Source organism: Anoplolepis gracilipes, chromosome 3 (assembly GCF_047496725.1).
Source record: "Anoplolepis gracilipes chromosome 3, ASM4749672v1, whole genome shotgun sequence".
NCBI lineage: Eukaryota > Metazoa > Arthropoda > Insecta > Hymenoptera > Formicidae > Anoplolepis > Anoplolepis gracilipes.
The window spans coordinates 1,197,759-1,221,091 of record NC_132972.1 but is presented as its reverse complement, the minus strand read 5'-3'; the positions used below and the strand labels follow the sequence as shown (position 1 = coordinate 1,221,091).

At 34.1% G+C, this 23,333-nt stretch overlaps 2 protein-coding genes across 8 annotated transcripts in view; one reads left to right on the top strand and one right to left on the bottom strand.

Moving 5' to 3' along the window:
- Positions 1 to 23,333, top strand: part of LOC140664113 (glutamate receptor ionotropic, kainate 5-like) — a 274,048-nt gene that overhangs the window by 167,138 nt on the left and 83,577 nt on the right. The window lies entirely within an intron of this gene.
- Positions 1 to 23,333, bottom strand: part of LOC140664117 (mannosyl-oligosaccharide alpha-1,2-mannosidase IA-like) — a 228,238-nt gene that overhangs the window by 159,976 nt on the left and 44,929 nt on the right. Inside the window, exon 3 of one of the 7 annotated variants that reach the window (XM_072888887.1) lies at positions 3,385 to 3,478. The exons of 5 other annotated variants lie outside the window; for them this stretch is intronic. In XM_072888887.1, coding sequence (XP_072744988.1) covers positions 3,416 to 3,478 — 63 coding nt within the window. In that variant the 3' untranslated portion in view covers positions 3,385 to 3,415. Of the gene's footprint in view, positions 1 to 693; positions 3,479 to 23,333 lie in introns of those variants that run through there. One more of the 7 variants, XM_072888886.1, reaches the window with a different exon arrangement.

The following is a 23,333-nucleotide window of genomic DNA, read 5'->3' as shown; positions in this document are numbered from 1 at the left end:
CGCGGGCGAAATAGAAGTCCCGGTATAAAAGCGAGCGGAGCGAGACGTACGGAAGTAGAAGGTTAACAGCCGGCTTTATGCGGCGACGTCGGCGTCCTTGCTGCAGTTGCAGGCAACTGCAGTTTCATTTCGTTCCGATGGGGCGCGCGCGCGCCCCCGCCCCCTCCCGTACGCGCTTATCGTGTGTTTATCTTACGCCGCATTGTTATTTCGCGCCCGCTGCGGAAGAAAGGAACCGGGATAATTGAACGGTACCCTGTCGTATGTATCGCTCACTCCCCCTCTGTATATGTTGTATATATATATATACAGGGTGTCCGGTAATAATCGCACGACCTTTCACGGGCAGATGGAGTAAGTCAAAGCGAATAGAAAAGTTCTCTACAATTTTTCGATTTTTGCAATAATTACTAAAATATTAATTAAAAACGCGCCGCATATAGTGCTCAGCATACGCTGAGCGTTTTAAATTAATATTTTAATAATTATTGGGAAAATCGCAAAATGGTAGATGACTTTTATGTTCAGTTTGACTTGCTCCATCAGCTCTAGAGAGGTGGGGCGATTATTACCGGACACTCTGTATATATGCCCCTTTTGCAGCGACCCTCAGACCGCACGAATAAGATCTCGCCGGGGGCCATTATATAGTCGCGGTCACGCCGTCCGCCCGCCTTTTTGTTTCGCCTTGGCTGCGTCTGCACCTCCATTGTTTTCTCGGACGGGGAGGCTAATTAAAAGACACGACCGTAAGGTGTGGAATGAAGGGGGTCGCATTATTAATGCGTGGGCTCATCGTCTGTTAACCGTTTAACCACAGGCGTAACGCGGCAAAGTATATACAACTTTTATCACGGACGTATACTATCGCAAAGATCGCTTTTACCTCTCGCTGTGCCGTAAGAATAAAGTAATATGAGGAAACATTGGTCTAGATTCCGTTTGTCCTTTTAATAATACACGCTGCTTTAACTTGGCGAGAATAATGTTAAATTTTAGCTTTTCCTTGCATGACTCACTCGCATGCTTGAATATGCATCGCAGTGGAAAATATGTATATTCCATTGTACTCTTGTTAAAACTACTATACCTTTCTTGATGAATAAATTACAACAACAAAACGCGTTATTTCCGCTTGAAAAACTACCATATGATTAAGTTATTACATTACAAAAAGCTATTAAAATAATTACAATTGAATTATTAAAATAATTCGATCGGACTGATACGTGACAGAATTGTGAATGTCGGAAAAGATGATAACGGCAATGGGAAATGATGTCATTTAGGACAATTTCAGAGGCAAGTCACGCGCAGGTTGTGCTCGTCCTGCGAGCAATATCGTATATCTCGTCTGTCGGTCAGCTAGAGTGATATTTATGTCGAGTCGCGTGGGATAAATACGGAAAGAGGATATCGGGACACAAAATTACAGTTACATCTATTTTCAAAATACTCGCGAGATGGACAGCGTATTACATTTTTACAATAAAAGAACGGAAATCTATTTCGGAAATTTATCCATTATTCGAATAATTTCAAACCAATTTTTTTGTACCTTGAATTTAAAAAAATAATCATGTAAATAATCATGTAAATATGAAATCGCGCACGCGAAAAACTTAACTATTTTAAAAAGTAAAAATAATTTAATTGACGTAAACTCACAAGCTTTTCAAATATTCATCACGAAATAACTGCGTGTAGAATCGCGTGCAGTCGTTGAAATTAACGAATTACGGTACATCAGTTATTTACGGTATGTTTAACAGGGTGGAAGTAACGGTAGGAATCCTCGATTTATCATCGAGGAACGAAAGGTCGATGCTAGAGATACCTCCAAAGAAAACGATAGGGACTAAAGGGGTATTTGATTAATACGAGGATTAATTTAAGCCGTCTAATCTGCTCCGTAATTAATAGTATAACAGACAAGCAGCAAAGCTTAACACCAAAAGTGTTGCAAAAACGAGATAAAAGAGTTATGATAATGTCATTCTGTAAACAGTGAATCATTCTTTATCAACTATCTCTCTCTCTCTCTCTCTCTCTCTCTCTCTCTCTCTATATATATATATATATATATATATATATATATACGACGTGCAATTTCTTTAATTACCTATTTTAACTCATATTAAATCACTCTGAATCAACGTAAAAAGCCACTTAATCGCTTTAAATATAAACGTCACGTGTTTCATAATTAAAGTTTTCAATAGAAATGCTATTTCAAATCATAATAAAAAGCCGCGGTTTTCGGAAACAATTTCCCAAATGTATTAAATATAACAAAATTAGAGAAAGAAATATATCGATTTACATTAGGTGTATTATCAAGAAAGCTGTAGATAATCCCATTTAATTGTAAAATATATCAGGACAGTTTAAATCTCACGAGAGTCACCTCAGATATTGATTAATCGATCGTCGGGACGAAATTGCCGAAGAATGGCCACGAGAATCTACTCAAGTTTCCCGATGATCGCGTGATATAGATATATATTCGTAGAAATTGAAGCTCCTCTCTATTTTCCGATATAATTCTACCGACAGTGGTCGCACCGCCGGCGTCGAACGGAACCGCGCGCGAATTTGCATTAGCCGCGGCAATGCTTAATTAACGTGCCTTCGGCTCGTTAAGCGTTCGGTTAGCGGCAACGCGCAATATTCCCACGTTACGAGAGAAGGACGTTCGATGAATTCGCTTAATATACGGGGGCGCGCCCGAGTAATTAAATGACGTATCGGCAAATCCAGATGGCGCGTCAAAGGCGGGTCGCAATTACGGAAGTCGCGCGCGAGCTTATCGCGTACGCACGCACGCACGCACGCACGCATGCATGCACGTGCGTGCAAACAACGGCGGCAACGTGCCGCTTCATAGAGGTGTCCCTTCCCCCGTCCCCCTCCCGCCACCTCGCTGCGCACGCAACGGGAATTAAATCGAGGTGGATGCGATCGCGAGTGTCGCGTTTAAAAGTTAATTAGTCCCGCAACACTTTTACGCCCCCGCTCGTCCAGCGTTAATTACATCACTGACAAGGTCGTAATTCGAAGTCGTTCGATGATACAATTAGATACAGAAACGTTGTAGATTCCGTATTTTTTTTCTCGCTTCCTGATATTATTCAATTTAATGCCAAAGATCACAAATATAAACTCTTCTGTAATCCGTCATCATATTTATTTATTGATTGATTTTTATGAAAGCAAAATTTCTTAGAGCATATAGTGCGTAATAGGTTATTTTCAAAGGTTAATAATGATGCGTTATATACACATATATCTATAATCTATACCGTAAAATGCTGCTGTATGTGTGTTGTGTATATATAGTTACGACTTCATTTAACATTTAACTCGTATTAAACATTAAATTACCTGCCGTGTTAAATGCCATAAATTGCTCAGACTAACCAACGATGAAGTTCGTCATTCTCCGAAACGTATCCATTAAATACGTAATAATGCTTACCTGTAACAAACAAACATAAATAAATTATTATTCACTTTTTCAATTTTTATTACGCGTTAAATTTTTATTTAATATTTGCGCATTAAACGCATAATTTTATTATAGTGTATTCTTTCCCTCGACCAGTAAATAATTTTTAAACAATTGGTCAAAAAACATAAAAGATACCGTATCAAAAAAAAAAAAAAAAAAAAAAAAAAAGATAATATATAAAATTTAAATACACTGTTGCAATAAAACTAATGTAAAAATAACTAGAATTTATTTCGTTAACAAATTGCATATAATCCTCAATAATCTCTGTTTATATCTTCATGATATTTATGAAAATATCATTTTATATCTACAAATCCCTTATTTTTCGCACGCGTTATCGATACTCCACTAAGGTAGATATATACAAAGCTAAAATAAAAAAAAGAAAAAAAATTCCAGTTGCAAAACCGAGAACGGTAACCGATAAATTATAAACAAAAAAACAAGTGCACAAAATAGAAGCAAGCACGACAAACAAGTTTCGCAAAAATATATATACATATATATATATATATATATATATATATATATATATATATATATATATATATATATATATATATATATATATATATATATGTGCATCGCTGCATTAAAACAGGTTTATCCTATCATTATTTATCGCGCCGACAAAAACGTCTCAAATCCAATATAACATTTTTACATGTTAGCGAAACAAATATACATACGTTACAATTAAATAAATCACTAAAGTTTGTCATGTTCGAATTTATTATGTAATGATTAAAAACTTTCAATTAGATATTCAGACATTTTTAGCGAATGCAAAGGTATAATTTATATAACACATCGCTGTGCAAAGATATTTCGAATGCACTGTGGCGTATTAAGTTACGAAACTGAGTAACAAGATATATTTCTCCTAGTTTCTCAGGTAGCATCTCCGCGCCAAGAATGTTGACACATTATTCATTACGAAAATAATGAGGTAGATACTTTGAGTCCAGACGATAGATCAATCAACCTGACGGGAAACCTTATCGATCCAACGACGCGTGACTTATGGAATATATATTTCGTGTAATTTCCTTTGCAATTTGAACTAAGTAACAAGATCCTGAAGAGAGTAAACTTCATTACAAAGTATACGTATTTCAAGGAACCATTTTCTGCATGGTTACGTTTACACTGTAGCTATTTCGCATTCACAGTTTAAACGATTTATGAATCGTTAACGCAAGATATTTGTCTACTATTTTGATAGAAATCTGTCTGGCAATCTCTTTTTTTCATACATAAATATTTTTTTATAATATTATCTTTTAAAAGGATAAAATAAAAATTGTTGATAATATTTTTCCGCAACGCAACTCTGTAAAACAATGCCAGATTAAATTTCAAACGCTATTAAATGTCATTGATTGATTTAAATACAAGTCCCGGAATATCAATGCGCGCGTATAATTCTCAGCAGGGGAGGGGAAGGGGGCAAAAAAAAAAAAAAAAAATCTTGATAAATATACCTGCATAAAGAGCGAAAGAGCGTCAGATTCTTTTTAAACGCGGTTATTCAACGCGTTCGCGCGCGAAGCAAATTTCCGGATGGAAAATTTGCAAGGTTAAAAGACCGTGTTTTAAGCGTACCGCGAAGCAGAATAAACTCCACGAGACACAATAGAGTATAAGAAGGAACGATAGAGAGGCAACCGCAAAAAAGGCGAGAAACACGATACACGTCCCAGCGACGCTAGTACTACGTGAGATAGAAAGATGCGAGAGCGAAATGGCAAAGTGTTGGCGGAGATGTAACGGTAGAGGACGCAAAAGCGGAGTAAAAGCGCTGCGGGCCTGCGTCTCACCAGGTCGAACGAACGAGATAAAGTTGCACGATTTTTGCTCGCATGTCGCACGCGACTGCGAATATAAACAGGTTTTTCCCGAGCGAGTTTTCCCCTGGCTGGGTGGCCTACGGGGTGTGTATGTGTGCGCGCCCATAGAAAATCTACCACAATTCAAGCGCCACCGAGAGAAACGAGAAATGGTAGGCGGGGGAGGGGGGAGGGGTGGGGGTGGTGGTGGTCGTGGATGGGTGAGTCGGGTGATAAGGAATAAAGCGGGAGCGAGAGTCGAAGTCGTACCCCGTGAATGAGGAAAGAAGGAGATCCGGGCGATGCTGCACAACTCGTCGGGGTTCAATTCCGCGTGAAAACGCTTTCGAGACTGTGGGATATATATTATTGCGGCGAGCAAAGGTTTCAAAAATTTCAGACAAACACGAACGGGGTTGCCCTCTTTTCAAGTCCACTTTTGTGAAAGAGCTGCTGACCCGGCACTCTTATTTCCGTCGATTCGATTCTTTTCGTGGTCTTTTTAACGCATGCGGTTAATGCATGCCTTTGATTGCCCCGTAGATATAACAATTTCCATACGCATTTCACGGAGCTCTCTGGAAAGTATAGAGAAACGGAGCGATCCTTGGAGAGTCATGGTTACAAATGTCGCAAGAATATTCATTTTTTATTATATGCAATATAAGTTGTTTTTTTTTTTTTTCATATATTTATTTATTTGAGAAAAGCAAAATTGCTCAGGGATACTCACCCCACTCTGTTAGAAAAAATTTTACAGCTTTTTTTTTATCTCTCTCTCTCTCTCTCTGTCTATTGCTATCCATAGTGAAATTTCTTTGTCGATGGTCCTATAAATTTGCCGAAGTGTATATCGCGTTTCGTTACTCTACGACTACGATATCGAAGGTTCCTCCCGTAGGAGTTCCACGATAAAAATCCTGACAGAGTATCGAAAAACGTTTTTAGTGTACAAGAAAATTATAGATGAATAAAAATTAAATCTTTGAGACAAATTCATGAGATTACTTTCGCTCTCGTAAAACCGATATCCGTCAAAAGGATGATGCCTGTGACACTAATAGATACGTAAAAATATCAATATTTGATGCAAAAATAATATAAATAGTTAATATAGTAATAATAATAATTTCATTTAATTATTTTGTCGTCAAATAGATTTAATTATTGAAGTCAGTTTAATAAAGTGAGTAAACAAGAATTATATCATACGCGTTTAAATAACAGTTCGAAGTAATTAAAAACAAGCTCTGAATTAAATGAAAAAAAAAAAAAAAAAAATGTTATCGTAAATAGAAAACAGCAACGAGCAATTAGTCAATTAGCAATGTATATACGATGTATGACGCTGATAAAGTCTAATTATAAGTCAGAAGCCACATTTATAAAATTAATCAATAGCAATTAGCTTATTTATTACAGCAAAATATTAATAAAGATTCATATTAAGTCGAAAGCTTTATCGTAATCATGAAGGAATATAAAATAAATAATAAAAATAACAGCGGATAACGTAAACATGTAATCTTATTGATACTATATAAAATCATTAGTTGTAACAGTGTAAAATCTTATTGAGAAAAAAAACAATAAGATCGCTGAATCGGAACGAAAAATTGCTTCGTCGACAGCGTGTAACGAGATGTAAGTCGCGAAAGAGGAAAGTGCCGGCTAATATGTATGTATGTGGTGGGTGGTGAAGGGAGGAAATTTGAGAAGGGGGACAAGGGTATTTTTACGACAGCAATAAATCTGATCTCGATACAAGGTACACAAGGTAGGTAAATTCGATTTACGGCCGGCAATAAATAATACCGCAGAGACACGTTTCAATTACTCGAAACGGCGTGCATCCCTCCCGGAGGATAACTGACTACTTCATCGTCGATCACTACTGGGATGACCAATTGGCCTCTCGTTTACAGTAGTTACAACTGCGGCGTGATTTACCGCGCGATATCGGCTAAGGCAGACCGCGCAACGAGTTCTCACCACTACTGCATTTTAACGTCTATATTCTGAAGCTGCAAATCTTAGTCTATGACCGCACATATCGTCCTTATGCATCATAAAAACTGGACTTGATAATCATTGATGCCAAGTTAGGTAATCCTCGTTGGAGATTATTTAATTTTTATGTAACAAGATTGAACGACTGAAAAATTTTAATATTATGCAAGCGTAAAACTTATAACATGTTTAAGGAAACATTTTTCACATAATTATTGAGCATGTAATAAAAATTAACTTCGATTGTCGTCGATGGCAATGCGTGTATTTTATTTAATGTAATTCAATACCATTAGTTTAAGACAATAGTGCTCTTTGAGAACATTTCATTATCTTCAATGCAGGTTAATTAAACGAAATCTTATTAGGAGCGCTTACAACAGTGAGTTTCTTTATTGCGATCGCTAATACACAACCATTGGCTTCACTAGAATTGTTTTAAATTATTTTAATTAGTTAAATAGTATTATAGAATTGATATTTCATATAACAGTAAACTTTTTAATTTTAATTAAGAAAGATCGTTATTTCTTTAAAAAAAAAAATTTATTTCCTCTTTATCAGAAAATTCAAAGGTAATTCACTGATATAATCATTTCACGACATTCACGGCATTTACCAGATTGAATTCTTTCAGAATATATTCTGAATGAACTCAATCTGAGCGACTTGACAATACCTTCCATAAATCAGTCTGTTTTTAGATTAATGAATCTGATCTGTAATCTGTAATCAAGCTCTTGCGAAGATACTGCAATAGATTCATTCAGATTTTCATAATAAAATGTCATTTTTCTTTTTATCATTTTAATTAAATTTTATTTTTTATTTCATATACCGTCGCGTTTTATACTTATTCTTATGCAAAGAATAGATTTCCAAATTGAGGAAAAAACCATTTACGAAGATTATATAATACATAATATATTTATTAATTCAAATTGTCTTTTTTTTTGTTTAAAATGTCTTTCGAAATCTTTGTATAAAGAACATATTAGTTCGGTTTATTCATATAAATTCATATTCGAGATATTCAATTATAGGAAATATGCATTGCGGTCGAATGTGAAAGGCTGGAAAATTTTACGCAAGCACTTTTATGTAATGTAAAATCGTTTTATTTTTCCCTGCATTTTATTTTACGATGCATTCACGATCCACTTGTCACGATATTACTTTCGTTATGCATTTACGTTCTCTAATGTTGACTTATGTTGAATCTGACAATAATTACCGAATGCGATTTCATCAACGAGTTTAATGCTTTAATTTAGTTATGTAAAGAAGTTTTCTAGCACTAATTATAAAGTCTGTTGACTTTCTTCAAGATTATCCCTTCTGCAAGAAAACAATTTATTTATAGCGCTGCTATTATATACAATATCGTAATACTTAAAAATTAGATACGCGGAAAAAATAACGTCATATTATCAGATTAATGTTATCGCAGAACCGCTTTCTAAAATTAAAAAGAATGAGAACCTGCAAACTAATTTCTTCATTAAATAATTTAAATAAAAATTAAAACTTTTCTGTTGCAAACTTATTTTTAATTACACATTCCAGATAGCACATCCATATATTTATGAATCTTTGTCGTTTAATTATACTAAAACATTCGAATAAATTATTCATGAAAAATTATACAGTCTGTCTGTTCATTCATTAATAATTTTCAGAATAAAAGCTTGCTTCTCTAGTTATTCTCTTTTCACAAAGTTACATGTATTCCAGTTTTGTATCATTTAAGTAACTTTCAGAATTTCTCCTCGCTTAATCAAATCGTAATATCGCATTAACATGAGGTATGGCAGTGAATTCGACAGTAATTCGAAGCGGATTTATAGCATAAGCGTTTCAACTGGCAAGCTTTAATCTATTGATTATAGGATTATCGACATTTTACATCGGTAGTTAACGAGGTTGTCTGCTGGATTTACAGGAATGGATATTACAAAATAATTACTCTGATCCTACAATAAGGCAAAATGCAACGATTTGCAAATTTGCAACAGAATAAAAACAAAGATAAAATTGAAGTGCACAATTTCTTTGCATTTTATATTTTCCATCATACTTACAACTATATGTATTTTACGAATGCTTATAAATTTTCTTTTCAATGTAATACCTCGTTCACGAATGATTCATATAGTGTTATATGCTTGTACAATATGTATACCTATATAGGGTGTGTATACAAAACAATCGATCAACAATACATTTATTAAATATTGAATGATTGATGAATTTGTTATTTGATTGGATATCAAATAATTTTTATCAATTAATTAGGAAAAAAATCAAAACACACGCACATATTATAAAGAAAATTCTAAAACTCTCACGAATGACAGAAAATGTTATAAAATTGTTTAATAAGTTACAACTTCATCGCAAAGGGAAGAACTTATGATTATTCTTTCTTACCTCAGCAAAAGTCGTATTAAGAGCAAATATACTTCCTCATCTGATAGGTATCGATATAACGAACCGGTTTAAGCCGGTTTTTATGCGTGCGAGAATGTTGATTTACTTTACACACAATTAAACTTGAGGCTCCAAAGGTGCAGGGAATAATTAAGTCAATAAATTACATAACGCTACCAACCGCGTATTCCAACTTAGTGTATGTCGAATATTACGTTCGCAAGCTCCCCGGAGCTTTGCAATCACTGCCGGTAGGTACATACATTTCGAACATTCGCGATGGTATCATAATACGCATACGTGGTATATGGATAGTACTGAACGCAAATTAGGCGTTCGCTCTAAAATACAGCGTGTACAGATGCGTTACGACACTCGCGCGATAAGTTTGACGAGTGATGAGTTTACGCGCATCAAAGAGATAATATATACGTCCAAGGTTCTCATAAACTTATCAAAGCCAGATGTAACAAAAATTCAGTCTTTAAAATAGTTTTATTTTTGTAACACTTGTTTTATTTACTTCTCTCTTTTGCTCCCTATACAGAGTGTCCGGTAATTACCGCCCCACCTCTCTAGGGCTGATAGAGCAAGTCAAACTGAACATAAAAGTTCTCTACCATTTTGCGATTTTCGCAATAATTATTAAAATATTAATTAACAACGCTCAGCGAACGATATTATATGTATATATATATATATATATATATATATATAATATCGTTCGCTGAGCGTTGTTAATTAATATTTTAATAATTATTGCAAAAATCGCAAAATGGTAGAGAACTTTTATGTTTAGTTTGACTTGCTCTATCAGCCCTAGAGAGGTGGGGCGTTAATTACCGAACACCCTGTATATTTATAAAACGGCCAATGTTCTGGTTTCGATATAAAATAATTATAGATTATATGTATATACGTGATATCTGTATTATGATCTTTTAATAAAAAGATATTCATTGTTTCGATAGATTGCTTTAATGCTTTGATCCGACGGTGATTGTTAGAGGTTTGACAAAAAATTTGGATTAAAAAATCAAATTAATCACATGTACCGGTGTCAATGAATTGAAAGAATTCTACTGATGTGAGATTATTCTGACGTAGTTAATTCACAATCTAAATAGAACTTCGGCGTTAATGAAATCAACGATATTCGAAATTATAAATGGAAAATTACGTGGCGGCTTTAACAGATGCTTTCTCAGGAAGTTAAGCAAAACAATGAGAAAAGTAAGGAAACTGTAGATAGTTGTGCAGGTGGCAGGATATATACGCGTGTGGCGATACACACAGGTCACCGCGGCGCGAACGAGTTTCTCACCTTGTGTGCACTCGCGACGATGCAACCAACTGGAGGACACTACGGAGGAGTGAATAGGCACTTGCATTAAGTAAACAAGTTACAATTTGCATATATTCATGGTGCGAAGCGCAACGCAGATCTAGCTGTACTGCGAGAGAACTGTAATTTTCGCAAATCATGCCTTCGTTATAACATTTTCCGAATCAATATCGTGCTCATATTTCATTCCGAGAGCTTCTCGTCGGCATGAATATTTGCACATTTCTTTGAAAATTCTTGAAATACGATATTAAGTAAACATGAATAAATATCAAAATAGAAATATTTACAAATTTGTTAAAATGCAACTTGTCTTTTCTTTATTTTTTTATTCAGCGAATTTCTTTTCGATTAAGTCCAAAGTTTTGCGCGATTGATGAAAAAATTATTTCGCTACAAATATATATATAGAAAAGCAATACAATTATTATTCACAATTAGATGAAATTTTAAGATGATATATCTCAATTAGAAGCGATCTCTACATAAATTTAAAATGCGAGTCATTATATTTCAAGTCGTAAGAAATCGTGTCTAAAAAAAATGTAAATTTTTCTAAATAATTATAAAAAATATCGTATATAGATATTATTACGCGCACTATTTTTTTATGTTTATGATAAGCATCATAAACTATTTACAAAACTACATAAATAGATTGTGTGAAACATCTTTATAAAATAATTTTTTCTTGTCTTGTTTTTCAAATATATCGCACAGTTATTTTATACATTTGAGACGCCTTACTTGGTCGCAAATGAAATTAATTTCCAGATTCCGATAGCTAGAATAATCATCAATCGTCAAAATATTGATCTGTTTATTATTTCAGTATTACTAATGAGAAGCGCCCGATTGGAATCGAACGGTCGCTCAAAGCTAATTATAGACTGATATTGCATGCGCATTGGGATGTATCCGATTAATTTGTCATCTGACGATTCTGCCGATGACCTAGATTACTCTTCGAACATATCATTTTAAAAAACAAAATAATACTAAATCGATAAATATGTCAATATTTATAATTATTTTTAAAAAAACCTAAGAAGATTATTTTAAAAATATTTCTACTTATAATTATTGAATTGTACAAGTTTTATATACAGGGTGTCCTGTAATTGGTGAAAAACTTGCTAATGGTAGACTCTTGAGAACATTAGAAGTCGATTTTTCCTCCGTGAAAATATCGAGAGACGTCATCATTTTTTGCTAGTTTCCAATTTTTATCATTACATATCTTTGTAATTAAACCTTAAATTAAAATTCTATTACAGTAAACTCTATCTGAAATTAACTGAAAAATGTAGTTTTGGACAATTTTTTTACTCCAAAAGGTTTAGTTTGTGAAAAGTACCTCTTTTTCAATCGCTTATAATTCGGAAATTATTGATGCTTCGACATTCTCGCTGAGGCAAAATCGTTTCCAAATGATCTCAAGAATTTGGCATTAGCAGGTTAGGTTTTATACCAATTACAGGACATCCTGTATATATACGTATATATATATATATATATATAAGTAGGACGTAAAAATCTCATCTGTCACGATTAAATAATGAATCTCTCTCGACATTATTCGTTCCACTGGTAAATAAATTTATCGGTATCCCTTTATATTCGCTGTACTGAAGAAGAAAACTTTGCGTTGGCAGTATATATGTAAAAGAGCTTAGAGCACGTCGAGATCGCTCTCGACAAATCGTGCGTCGAATTTTCGTCGGCAGGTTGTATATATAATGCCTAACTTTGAGAACTAGTACGCTTTAACGGGACATACTTGGTAATCGTATCATAAACATTAATTCTCAAACGTTGAATGCTAGCACTAAGGTTTCAAGTAGAAAGGAGAAAAGTTTCAGACCGTATTAAATTACTTCAGGTATTTACACACTATACTGCACTGCGGAATATACCATGATTTGTCACTCTGTGGAAGTTCATCGGAGAAAAAAATATACGACTATAAAGTGCACAGATTAAACCATTAAGTTTAAAAAAGGAAAATTACGAGACAACTTTTTTATATGTAGAAAGAAAATATGCGAAATAAATATAAGGTTATAAAAATTGATTTAAGAAATATTGCTATCATTTACGTTATATCGCTTAGAGTTTTACGAGGATGTTTGCGTTATTTTCATGTACTGTGGTTATCGGGTTCAATAACTGATATTCCCGTAAATTCTTTACACTTTCATGCGTACTGTAACCATCATGCCGTTATAATCCCAACTCGATGGAGATTGGAAACCGCAATCCAGCCTGCACTTCGCTCGAACGCGTTCGCAACCACCTGCCTCAGATGAATGCAATAACATTGCTATTCTCAGAAACGTGAAGCTTTTAAGTGAGTGGTCGCGCGCATTAAAAGAGAGAGAGAGAGAGAGAGAGAGGGAGGGAGGGAGAGAGAGAGAGAATTACACTTATTAAATAAAATTTTTTATCAATAGTGAAAATCTAGAAATGAGTAATCTCGTATAGAAACGCAGATTTAAAAATAGATATTTATTAAGTATTTGTAAAATTATTGTGACAGTGAGTTATAAAAAAAATCAAGCCTAAGTAGTACCTGCGTAACGCAGCCAAGACAGTTTAATTTTTCACAATCATAAAGTATTAGAGAGAACCAATAAAAAAATTAATAAATCTAATATACAACACCTTTTGAAATTGATGAATATTTGACATTGCGTAAAACACTCTTTTAACCTTTTAAAATATAGAATTAATAATTAATTGTGAGTTAAAATAAAGATTTGCCTTATAAACTTGAAATAATTATTTTCATAAATATTTGTATACAATTACTATAAAATTTTCGTGGTACAATAACAAAAATCTCATTAAAAGTATCACTATAAAAAAATTAATTCAATATAAGATAATATTTACAATTTTTAGATTAAATTATATTTTAAAAAATAAATCTTTCTTTAATTCACAAATTAATTATTAATTTTTTTTTATATTTTGAAAAACTAAAAGTGCTTTGTCGTACATATGTGTGTCAAAGTAGCGTATTATTTTGTGGAAACTCATAAATCATTGAGAGTTCAAGATTTATTTTTAATAGTTCCAAAGTTTTTTTTAATAGATTAAACAAATAGTTAAGTAAATTAAAAAAATTGCTCGAGACAAACTGAGAACCAAGTTCACACTGCTCCTCACTTTGTCCAACAACAATTTTTTTAGCATTTTTTATGACATTTTACGCATTTCAGGGTTCACAATCGTTCTGCAAAAATTTTATACATAAAAATTATTAGAATATTAATTAAACAAATAAAATTGCCAAATATATTATATGTAACGCTTATATTTCAATAGTTCTATTGATTTTAAATGAGATTTTGTGTTATTTCGCAATCGTTTTTAATTTCTAGCTAAAGTTTTATGCATAAAAATTATTAGAATATTTATTAAATAATTAAATCGTCTAAAATATCAAACGTACTAAGGTGAGATGCTGATAATATTTCGATAGTTCTATCGACTTTAAATATTTCGTATTATTTTCCAATCAGTTTTAATTTCTAGCCAGAGTTTTATACGTATAAAGTAATAAAAAAAAAATATATATATATATATATAATAAATAAACAAATAAATAAATATATATATTTATTTATTTGTTTATTTATTAAATGAATTAGATTGCCTGACGTTAAACGTATAAATATCGAGATGAGACGCTAGGCATATTTCAATATAGTTCTATTTGATTTTAATAAGATTTTGTGTGAGTCTGTAATCATTTTTCATTTCCAAAAAGGGTTCTATGCATAAAAATTATTAGAATTTATTAAACAAATTAGATTCTCTGCACCAAACATACAATTACCGAAATAAGATGTTGATTATATTGTATTTCGATTGATCTATCAACTTTAATACTTTAAATTTCTGAGATTTTGTGTCATTCTGCAATTATTTATACTTTCTGAAAAAAATTCTAGATATGCGCAAAAATTATAAGAATATTTATTAAATAAATTAGATCGTGACAATATACATGCATAAAACAATATAAAACGAAATCTCATTTAAAGCCGACAGAACTATCGAAATATGAACAGCTTTTCACTTCGATACTAATATGTCCAGTTTCTCGGGCGATTTAATTTGTTTAATGTATATTCTAATAATTTTTACGCATAAAACTTTTTGTAAAACTATTGCAACTCAAAATCTGCTTAAAATCTGGAATGCTAAATGCAAGAATGTTAAAAAAAATCGAAGGACAAAGTAAGACGCAACGTGAACTTGACATCTCCGTTTGTCTCCATTTTTTTAATAGCAGGCACTATTTGTTTAATCTATCAAGAATTCTAGAACTAATAAAAATAAAGCTAAAACTCTCAACAATTAATGAGTTTGCATAAAGTGAGGTGCCAACTTTGTACCCAAAATGAAATTACATGAAATACATTATGCGATAACCACGGCGATAAAATAAAATTAATTCCGTGAATAACACGTAATAAATTACCTCATACGTAATAAATTATCTAATTGCTCCCAGAAAGTCCGATGTTATTCCAGGCCTACTCATCTTCTTTTAATCGTTCGTTGATACATCTTCAAAAGCATTCACAAAACACTAATATTTTACACGACACTCCCGATTTCGATACATATAACGTTTATTGATACACGATATCTACACATGTCGGACCCTGCCGTATCTTTCTGCTTACGTATCGTCGCATGAATAATAACAAAATCACCGTGTACAGCACGTTATATACATAACAAAAAATTCGGTATATAGTTTTTCGCGGATTAATAGATAATATATGTAATTGTGGTAGATTTATAGGTATATATAGGTATATAAATGCAAGAAATCATGCGCGATATTTTTATTCAATAATGTTATGAATATTATGATTTTATAAAGATCATAATTATTCAAATATTTTGATGCACGTACAAATACATAATCATTAATAAATAATAAAATAAATACACAATTTATTTTCTTTATAGTATATAGTATATACATACAGAAAGTTATTAATGCCTTTACATATAAATTTATACACATATCAGAATACATACATTTTCTATATGTATATACAAAATATATAAATGTATTCATATGAGTATAAATTCATTTGTGTAAAGAAATTAATGACGCTTTTTATACATATACACAATTAATTTATTATAGACGAGCAGAAATATTGAGCATCTCACGTCGTTCCTTATATGTCTGATATCTCGGATAATTTAATTTGTTTAATTAATATTTTAATAACTTTAACGCATAGGGTTTTGTGTAAAATTATTAAAGTAGAATTTTCAAGCGCTTAAAATCTGATAAGAAATGCTAAAAAAAATTGTCAGCAGACAAAGTAAGACTCAGCGGGAATTTGGCATCTCAATTTGTCTCGAATCATTTTTTTTATTTAATAGCTAAAACTATTCGTTTAATTTATCAGGTATCTATATCTCTTAAAACTAAATAAATAAAGAACTTTCAACAATTAATGAATTTCCACGTAAAGAAACGCCAATTTCACACACAGACACACTGTTTTGCACAATACCGAATTTATGAATTTATTTTGAAATGTATTAGATTTATTTATAACTTTTCATAGCTGATCTTCAACATCTAATTCCTCTTTATATTCAGCAAGCAGCATTTAAATTAGAAGCTTGAAATTATCGCAAATAAGTTAATAATATAGCAATCTACCTTTCGAAAGACAGCGATTAATATCGTACGATGAAAATATAGATGCAAATGCAAATAATGCATCGTCATCATGCTAAATCATGAAAGCGACACATCACACTTGCGAACGTGTTTTTGTGCGATATTTGTCCATATCGAGAATAAATGAAATTTCGTTGACACGCTCACTCGTTGAAAATTCGACTTGCTCTTGTTTCGACGACGTTATATGAAAAATAAATTCGTCGCGCACCATTCGCATCTTTCTTTCTGAAACGGACAATGCATTCGAAATTTTAATATTGTAATACCGTCTGTGTATTATGTACATACGTATGTGTGCATGCAGATATATTGCGACATGTATGTTTCGCGCGATACTATACTTGGGAACGTTCTCTGAAGATATTATTCCCTCGACACGTTTTCCCAAAGATATCTCTATACTCTATAACTCTAAACGTTTTTCGCTAGAAAGTCGTAACATCAAATTTATGCAAGAAAAAGAAAGAAAACGCAGCGCGCGAGTAAACATCAATTAGATTTTACCTCTATTTATTATTTTAAAATACATACACACGCGACTGCTACAGCTATATTTTCTAACATTGAAAAATAAAACGTCACTGCGCGAGAACAATGCAAAAACAATGCAAAACAAATTTTGAGGCCAGCGGCTAAGAAATCGAATATTCGCGGCACGTCGTGAGCTTCTCGCGAGAATTCCGCGGTTCCTGCCGAGTGAAATTTCGCGATACAATCGGTCGGGATCGTGTAAATGAGATAAGAAAGTGGCCGCGAAACGTACTCTTTCGCGGAGCGAAAGATAACGGAGAACCAGAAGCGTTCCCGCTTCAGTTTTTGCATAATTCAAAGTCGAAGGTGCAGCGCGACTAATGAACTGTTAAACGAGCCTACGCTTGAAACTTTGCCACTTCGGCTCCGCGGAAACGGAAATTAACGTGGCGTAAACGGCATTCGGTCGAGCGGCTTCGACTCTCCGAATCGAATTCAAATGCAAAACGATCCAACTGCCAGGGAACCGAATGAAGTCGCTGGCATGCCTTCAATGGTATTTTTCTCGAAAATTTTCGACCATCAATGATATTCGTTTCAAAAAGCATCGCGAAAATCTTCAATAGTTCAAATACATGTTAGAAATCTCTCTCACAAGTCGTACATTCTTCCAGAAATATTGTTTTAATATTAAAAAAGTACATGATAATTTTAAAATATTTTATACTTCTTCCCATCCAATTTTTAATTGAAATATCAGTGCTAAAAAAATCCGAAAAACCACGCAATATTCTTTATAAAAAATGTGTGACATTATTAAACAACATAAAGTTATACAACAGTTAATGACGAAATAATGGCCACCGTTCGCTACATATGTAAAAAAAAAGAAAAAAAAAAAAAAAACAAAGTAATTATCATTATCGCGACGTAACCAAAACATTGTTTAAAAGTTAATTGCTATTATTAACGTCGAAATACACAGTGTATAAGCAATGTGATCATTAGCGTAAATCGTAATGCTAACTTGAAAGCTCAAGCTTCGGCGAAAATTTTGCCAACGTTTGCTCTCCGCGTATCTCCCGCTTACGTCGATTACACGGGATATGTAGTATTTCGCCTTCTTAGCAGATTACGTCGCTTGTGCATATCTCGCCTTCTTAAACCGTGAATTTAACGGGTTGCACAGCAACCTCGAGAAACGACTACGCGGCACGTGAAGCGAACATCTTCGATGCAAATCGCGTACGAGACCGCCCGCGATGCAACGACTCGACTGTCAATTAAGAAGAAAAAGCCTCGTAAAAGCCCGTCTATTATCGTAAGACTCATCGTATATTCCATGGAAGAAATCCGTCCTCGCACCTCATGAAGAAGCGATTTCGCAAACCCACATCGCTACGATGCGTCTCTAAACAGTCGGCTGCCAGATTCCGCTTCCATGCATAAGCGTCGGCGAGAAGAGAAAAGATATCTTTATTCATCATTTTCCCTCGGCGGGAATTCAAGCAGTTGTTTCCGCTAAAACGAAAAAGCCCTCGTGTTAGCAAGAATATTTTACGAAGAAAAAAATGGAACATTTAATAACTCTTTAAATAGTGTATAGATTTGAAAAATATTAACGAAACCGCAAACGCTGGTGGTTATTTATTTCTTTTTTTTTTTTTTATTATTAAAAAAAAAAAATCAAAGATAAAAGTAACTGTTTCAAAATAGATGACACGGAAGCGTGGAAAACTCGAGAATAGAACAAATATCACGAGGTGCACTTTCCGCTTGCGAAGTGCTTTTAAAACGTCGGATTGTCTCCGCTGTGATCTTCCCGCTGTCACTTCCGTAAGATACCTCAACGCCATCACATCTGGAAAGTATCTCCGGTCTCTCTGTGATATCAGTTACGCGACAACGTAACCGCGGACGTCACTCTCACGGGAGAGGCACGACGATGGTACGATTTATTTTAAGGGATTAATTCTCGCACGAAAACGCTGTTCACAGTGACACGACATTTCCACTTTGATTGCGTCGGCACGTCTGATTTCTTTCGTCACGACAGGCTGTTCGTGGTCCGCGTAACAAGGCTATATTAAATTTGTTGGCCTACCTGCTCCCTCGTGGACAGATTCCGACTGGAATATTATTTGATGTCGTTTTATCCCCCTAACCATTCTAGCCCCTCGTCGCTGTCTCATTTTTACGTCGTACGAGCGACCGGGACATTACGAGAAATAGAGAACCCTCAGTGCATGTGTTGTTACAGTTTTGACGAGAGATAAACGAGCCGTTTCCGATTTCAACGTTATTCATCTTTCTTTGCAAAGCTGCAAAGGGCAGTTCGATTAAACGGGCAATATTAAATCGCTCGGTTGTTTTTAGCCAACTGCTCAATTTAAAATACTCGACCAAGAAAATTACTGAATATATAATCAAAACCGTCAAGGACAAATTCAAGAAATTTTGTAGTTTTCAAGTTTTTCCGTCGTTTTTAAAATAAGAAATGATTTCTTAGCAAAATGGTGAGAAATCGACAGACAAGTCTATGTCGATAAATCGATGGTACCGTTTTGTAGATGGATTCGGGGAAAGACGATGATTGGAAAGGTCTTCAAGAAAGGATAAAAAAAAAAAAAAAAAAAAAAAAAAAACCGAGATAAAGAGAGAAGAGTGCATGACCGTCGGAGCTGGATGATCTTCAACGGCCGAGTGCATCCCTTCGTAATCTCGCAAAACCTCGCGGATAATCTAGTGTATGGCGGGAAAGGCGGAGAGTGCGCTGATCGAACCTTTTATCCGTTTCAGCGCCGCCACCAGCCATTTACGTGTCTGCTCGTTCGCCTTATCTCGCTACCGTTTCGTCCTTGCGATCCACTCGCGTTAAATGTCGATTCACCGTAACCTTATCGGTGTTTCTCCTCCCCTCGAGCTTCCCTCGAGTTCCTCACCCCGCAGTCACCCCTGCTAGAAAAGCCGGGGGACACGGGTTTATCGGTCGCGACGTGAATGATCCACACCGATATGTCCTTCTGAGGATCGATTATCCCACGGGGGCGCATTTTCTTCCACGCGATAGCGACGGCACTCTCGCATCCGTCTCAGACAGTTAATAAGAGACAGCTCTAACTTTCGTCAGGTGTGCTCGAGCCAAGTCAACGATGCACGATAACAGCGATACATAGTCTGTCTACCTTTAATCGCGATCTATTATTCAGTTAGTGCTAAGCTACGAACGTGAGTTCTGTTAATTATTTCATTTATTTCAGCGACGTTAACGTATATTTTCATCACAAATGGAACAAATAAATTTCCAAGTTGGCAATAATAACCATGTATGAAATCATTATAAAGTACGAAATAATAACGTCCTAATTAAGATGCATTTTTTTCTGAATACAGTCAATCATCTTTGGAATTGTGAGAGATATTGAATTAATACTTATTCGAAGTAATAGCTATTTATTTTGATTCAAGATGAACTTATATGGAAGAAAAGAAGAGTGGAAAATCATTAAAATGCTTTACTATTTTATGAAATTGATTTCTTGGAAAAGTTTAATCTCTTAAGAAGTGAAATCGGAAAAATGCGTTTCTTCTAAGCAAGTAATTACGATGTCTTCATAATTAGCACGCTGAAAAAGCCTTATTATCCCTATCGATCTCGTGCGCCAATATAATTTCAAGAGACCATTATTGACCCACCTTTAAGGCGGCTTTCAATTATTAAGTGCAGATTCTTTCAAATTAACGGTAGGGTTTAAATAATGACAGGCTACAGCTGAAAGATCGCTATTAACTGCGAGGAAAATGCGATTTTGTATTTTGTTCGATCATCAACAGTTGTCTGAGTATAGTTCCTTCATATATTTCATCTAATTAAAAAAAAAAAAAAAAAGTCAAAGCTCTTTTCTTTTATTTAAATAATTATACAGTTTATCTTAAATAATTTATCGTTTAATTTTTATATTTCACTTAACGAAGGGCAAGGAAAATGCCAAAGAAATTATTTATAAAGAATAAACACATAATAAATGTACGTTAAACAAATTTTACATCATTTAAATCTATTTAAATAATTACATTTTGTTCTAATATTTATGCGTATATAATAAATATTAAAATAAGTACAGCTTGGAAAATCTAACACGAATCATATAAAAATCCTTCGAAGATCTTTGTGTATAAAGTTACGTTTTCTTATAGAATTTTGTTTAGTCACTTTGTATTCTGAAAATGACACATCAGCAAAATAATCCACATAAGTCACTAACGTGGTTCAACTCGGAAAAATTGGGTTCATAAACGAAACTCTTGAGTCCGATACGACAAAGAAAACAGCTGCAGAGTCAGCGAGAGGAAAACTGCTGTAACAATGATGTAATATCCTCGCAATCGTATCTCTACAACCTGCATTTCTCTCTCTCTTCGAATAAAACCAACTCCCGATTTCGCAAAGGCAAAAATACAAACTGACGGAATCGCGAGAGGATATGGATCTCGACAAAAGAGACTGAGATTTTACGGAGACTGAACGCTGGGACGAACCGTTTGCAATAAATTATGAGCGAAAAAACTTAACATTTTATTCGGTGAAAATTGTCGATCGGAAGAACTTGTCGAGACTGTTACGGATAGTTACAAGATAACGAAATAATGTGGCTCGCAATATATCTTATGTCTTGAGGTTCGTTATATTTCACGCTAGTTAACGACGATCAGGCTAAAGAGACGCGCGAGGAAGATGAGATATTAATTACATCCTTCATTGACACCTTGTCTCAACGAGTCGATAATTACTCAAAGAACGCCGACGTGAGTTCAGGGCGAGCGAGATGCCTCGAGTGTTCGATTTAAAGAGTTTCCCCATTAAAACGGAGCATCTTTTTCCCATCTTTTCTTCGTTCCGTGATTGCCGCCTGTCACCAATTATTTTTAAATGCTTTCACGTCTCATTACGGAAAACGGCTGATTTTCACAGCTGTTTGTCAACGTCTGTAGACGACTAATAGCACTTTTATCTGCATGCTTTTATCGTTTTCTTTTGTCGCGTCTCACATCTGTCTCTAAGCGCTATTAAATATAACGCATTATATTATTATATAATATATATAAAAATGTTTTACATAATATATATAAAATATTAGATAAATTTAATTATTATATTACGCATAAATAAATAACGATGTCGATATAGTTTTAAAATAATTTTGACATAAATATAGTAGCCGTATAAATTAATTGATACAGAAAAAGGAAATAAAATTCAACATGATAATATTTGTATTCAATCGAAATGTCCTTGGAATATTTAAACGAGACTCTGGAGATATTCTTCTCATTTGTCCGGTAGGTTTACGGTCACGAAATTATAGTCTTAAGTCCACGAAAAGAAGCTTATCGTGATTGACAGGGAAGTGGAGACGCTTGTTGCTGAGGTTGTCGGATTGACGGTTTACACCATCCTTCTCTCGCTTAACTTTTTTCCGTGTCACTCGCCTTCATTGTCCCGTCTGTCCCTTTTTGATCGAGAATCGGAATCACATCATCCGTTGTATCTAGAGCCTTTCGCTGCATAAGCCTACACCTTGAATGATCTAGGAAGAGATATTTCACCCACCTTTCTCGATATCGACAAGCTCGATTCAACGAAAGTACACCGAAAACACGGATTAGATCTGTCGCGCTTTCAAGACTGCCACGATAAATCCGTCGAAATTTCGTCGAAGATTTCAGGAGAGAGCAACAATTTTAAGCTTTATGGACGCACACGAAACTCGAATTCCGTGCAAAGTCCTTCGCGAGATTTATGTGACAGTTTCTCCCCAGAGTGTTAAATTCACGTTTCGACTGAATTTCGTAACCAAGCCCTTTTGCTGCTTCTGCTTTATTGCTATAGTATTTTATAAATTATATATACATTTTAATAACGCTGGTAATTTTCTTCCTTTCCAAATATTTTCAAATAGATAAAGCATCTAATGAGTTTCGTCTTCTTCTATAATATTTTTT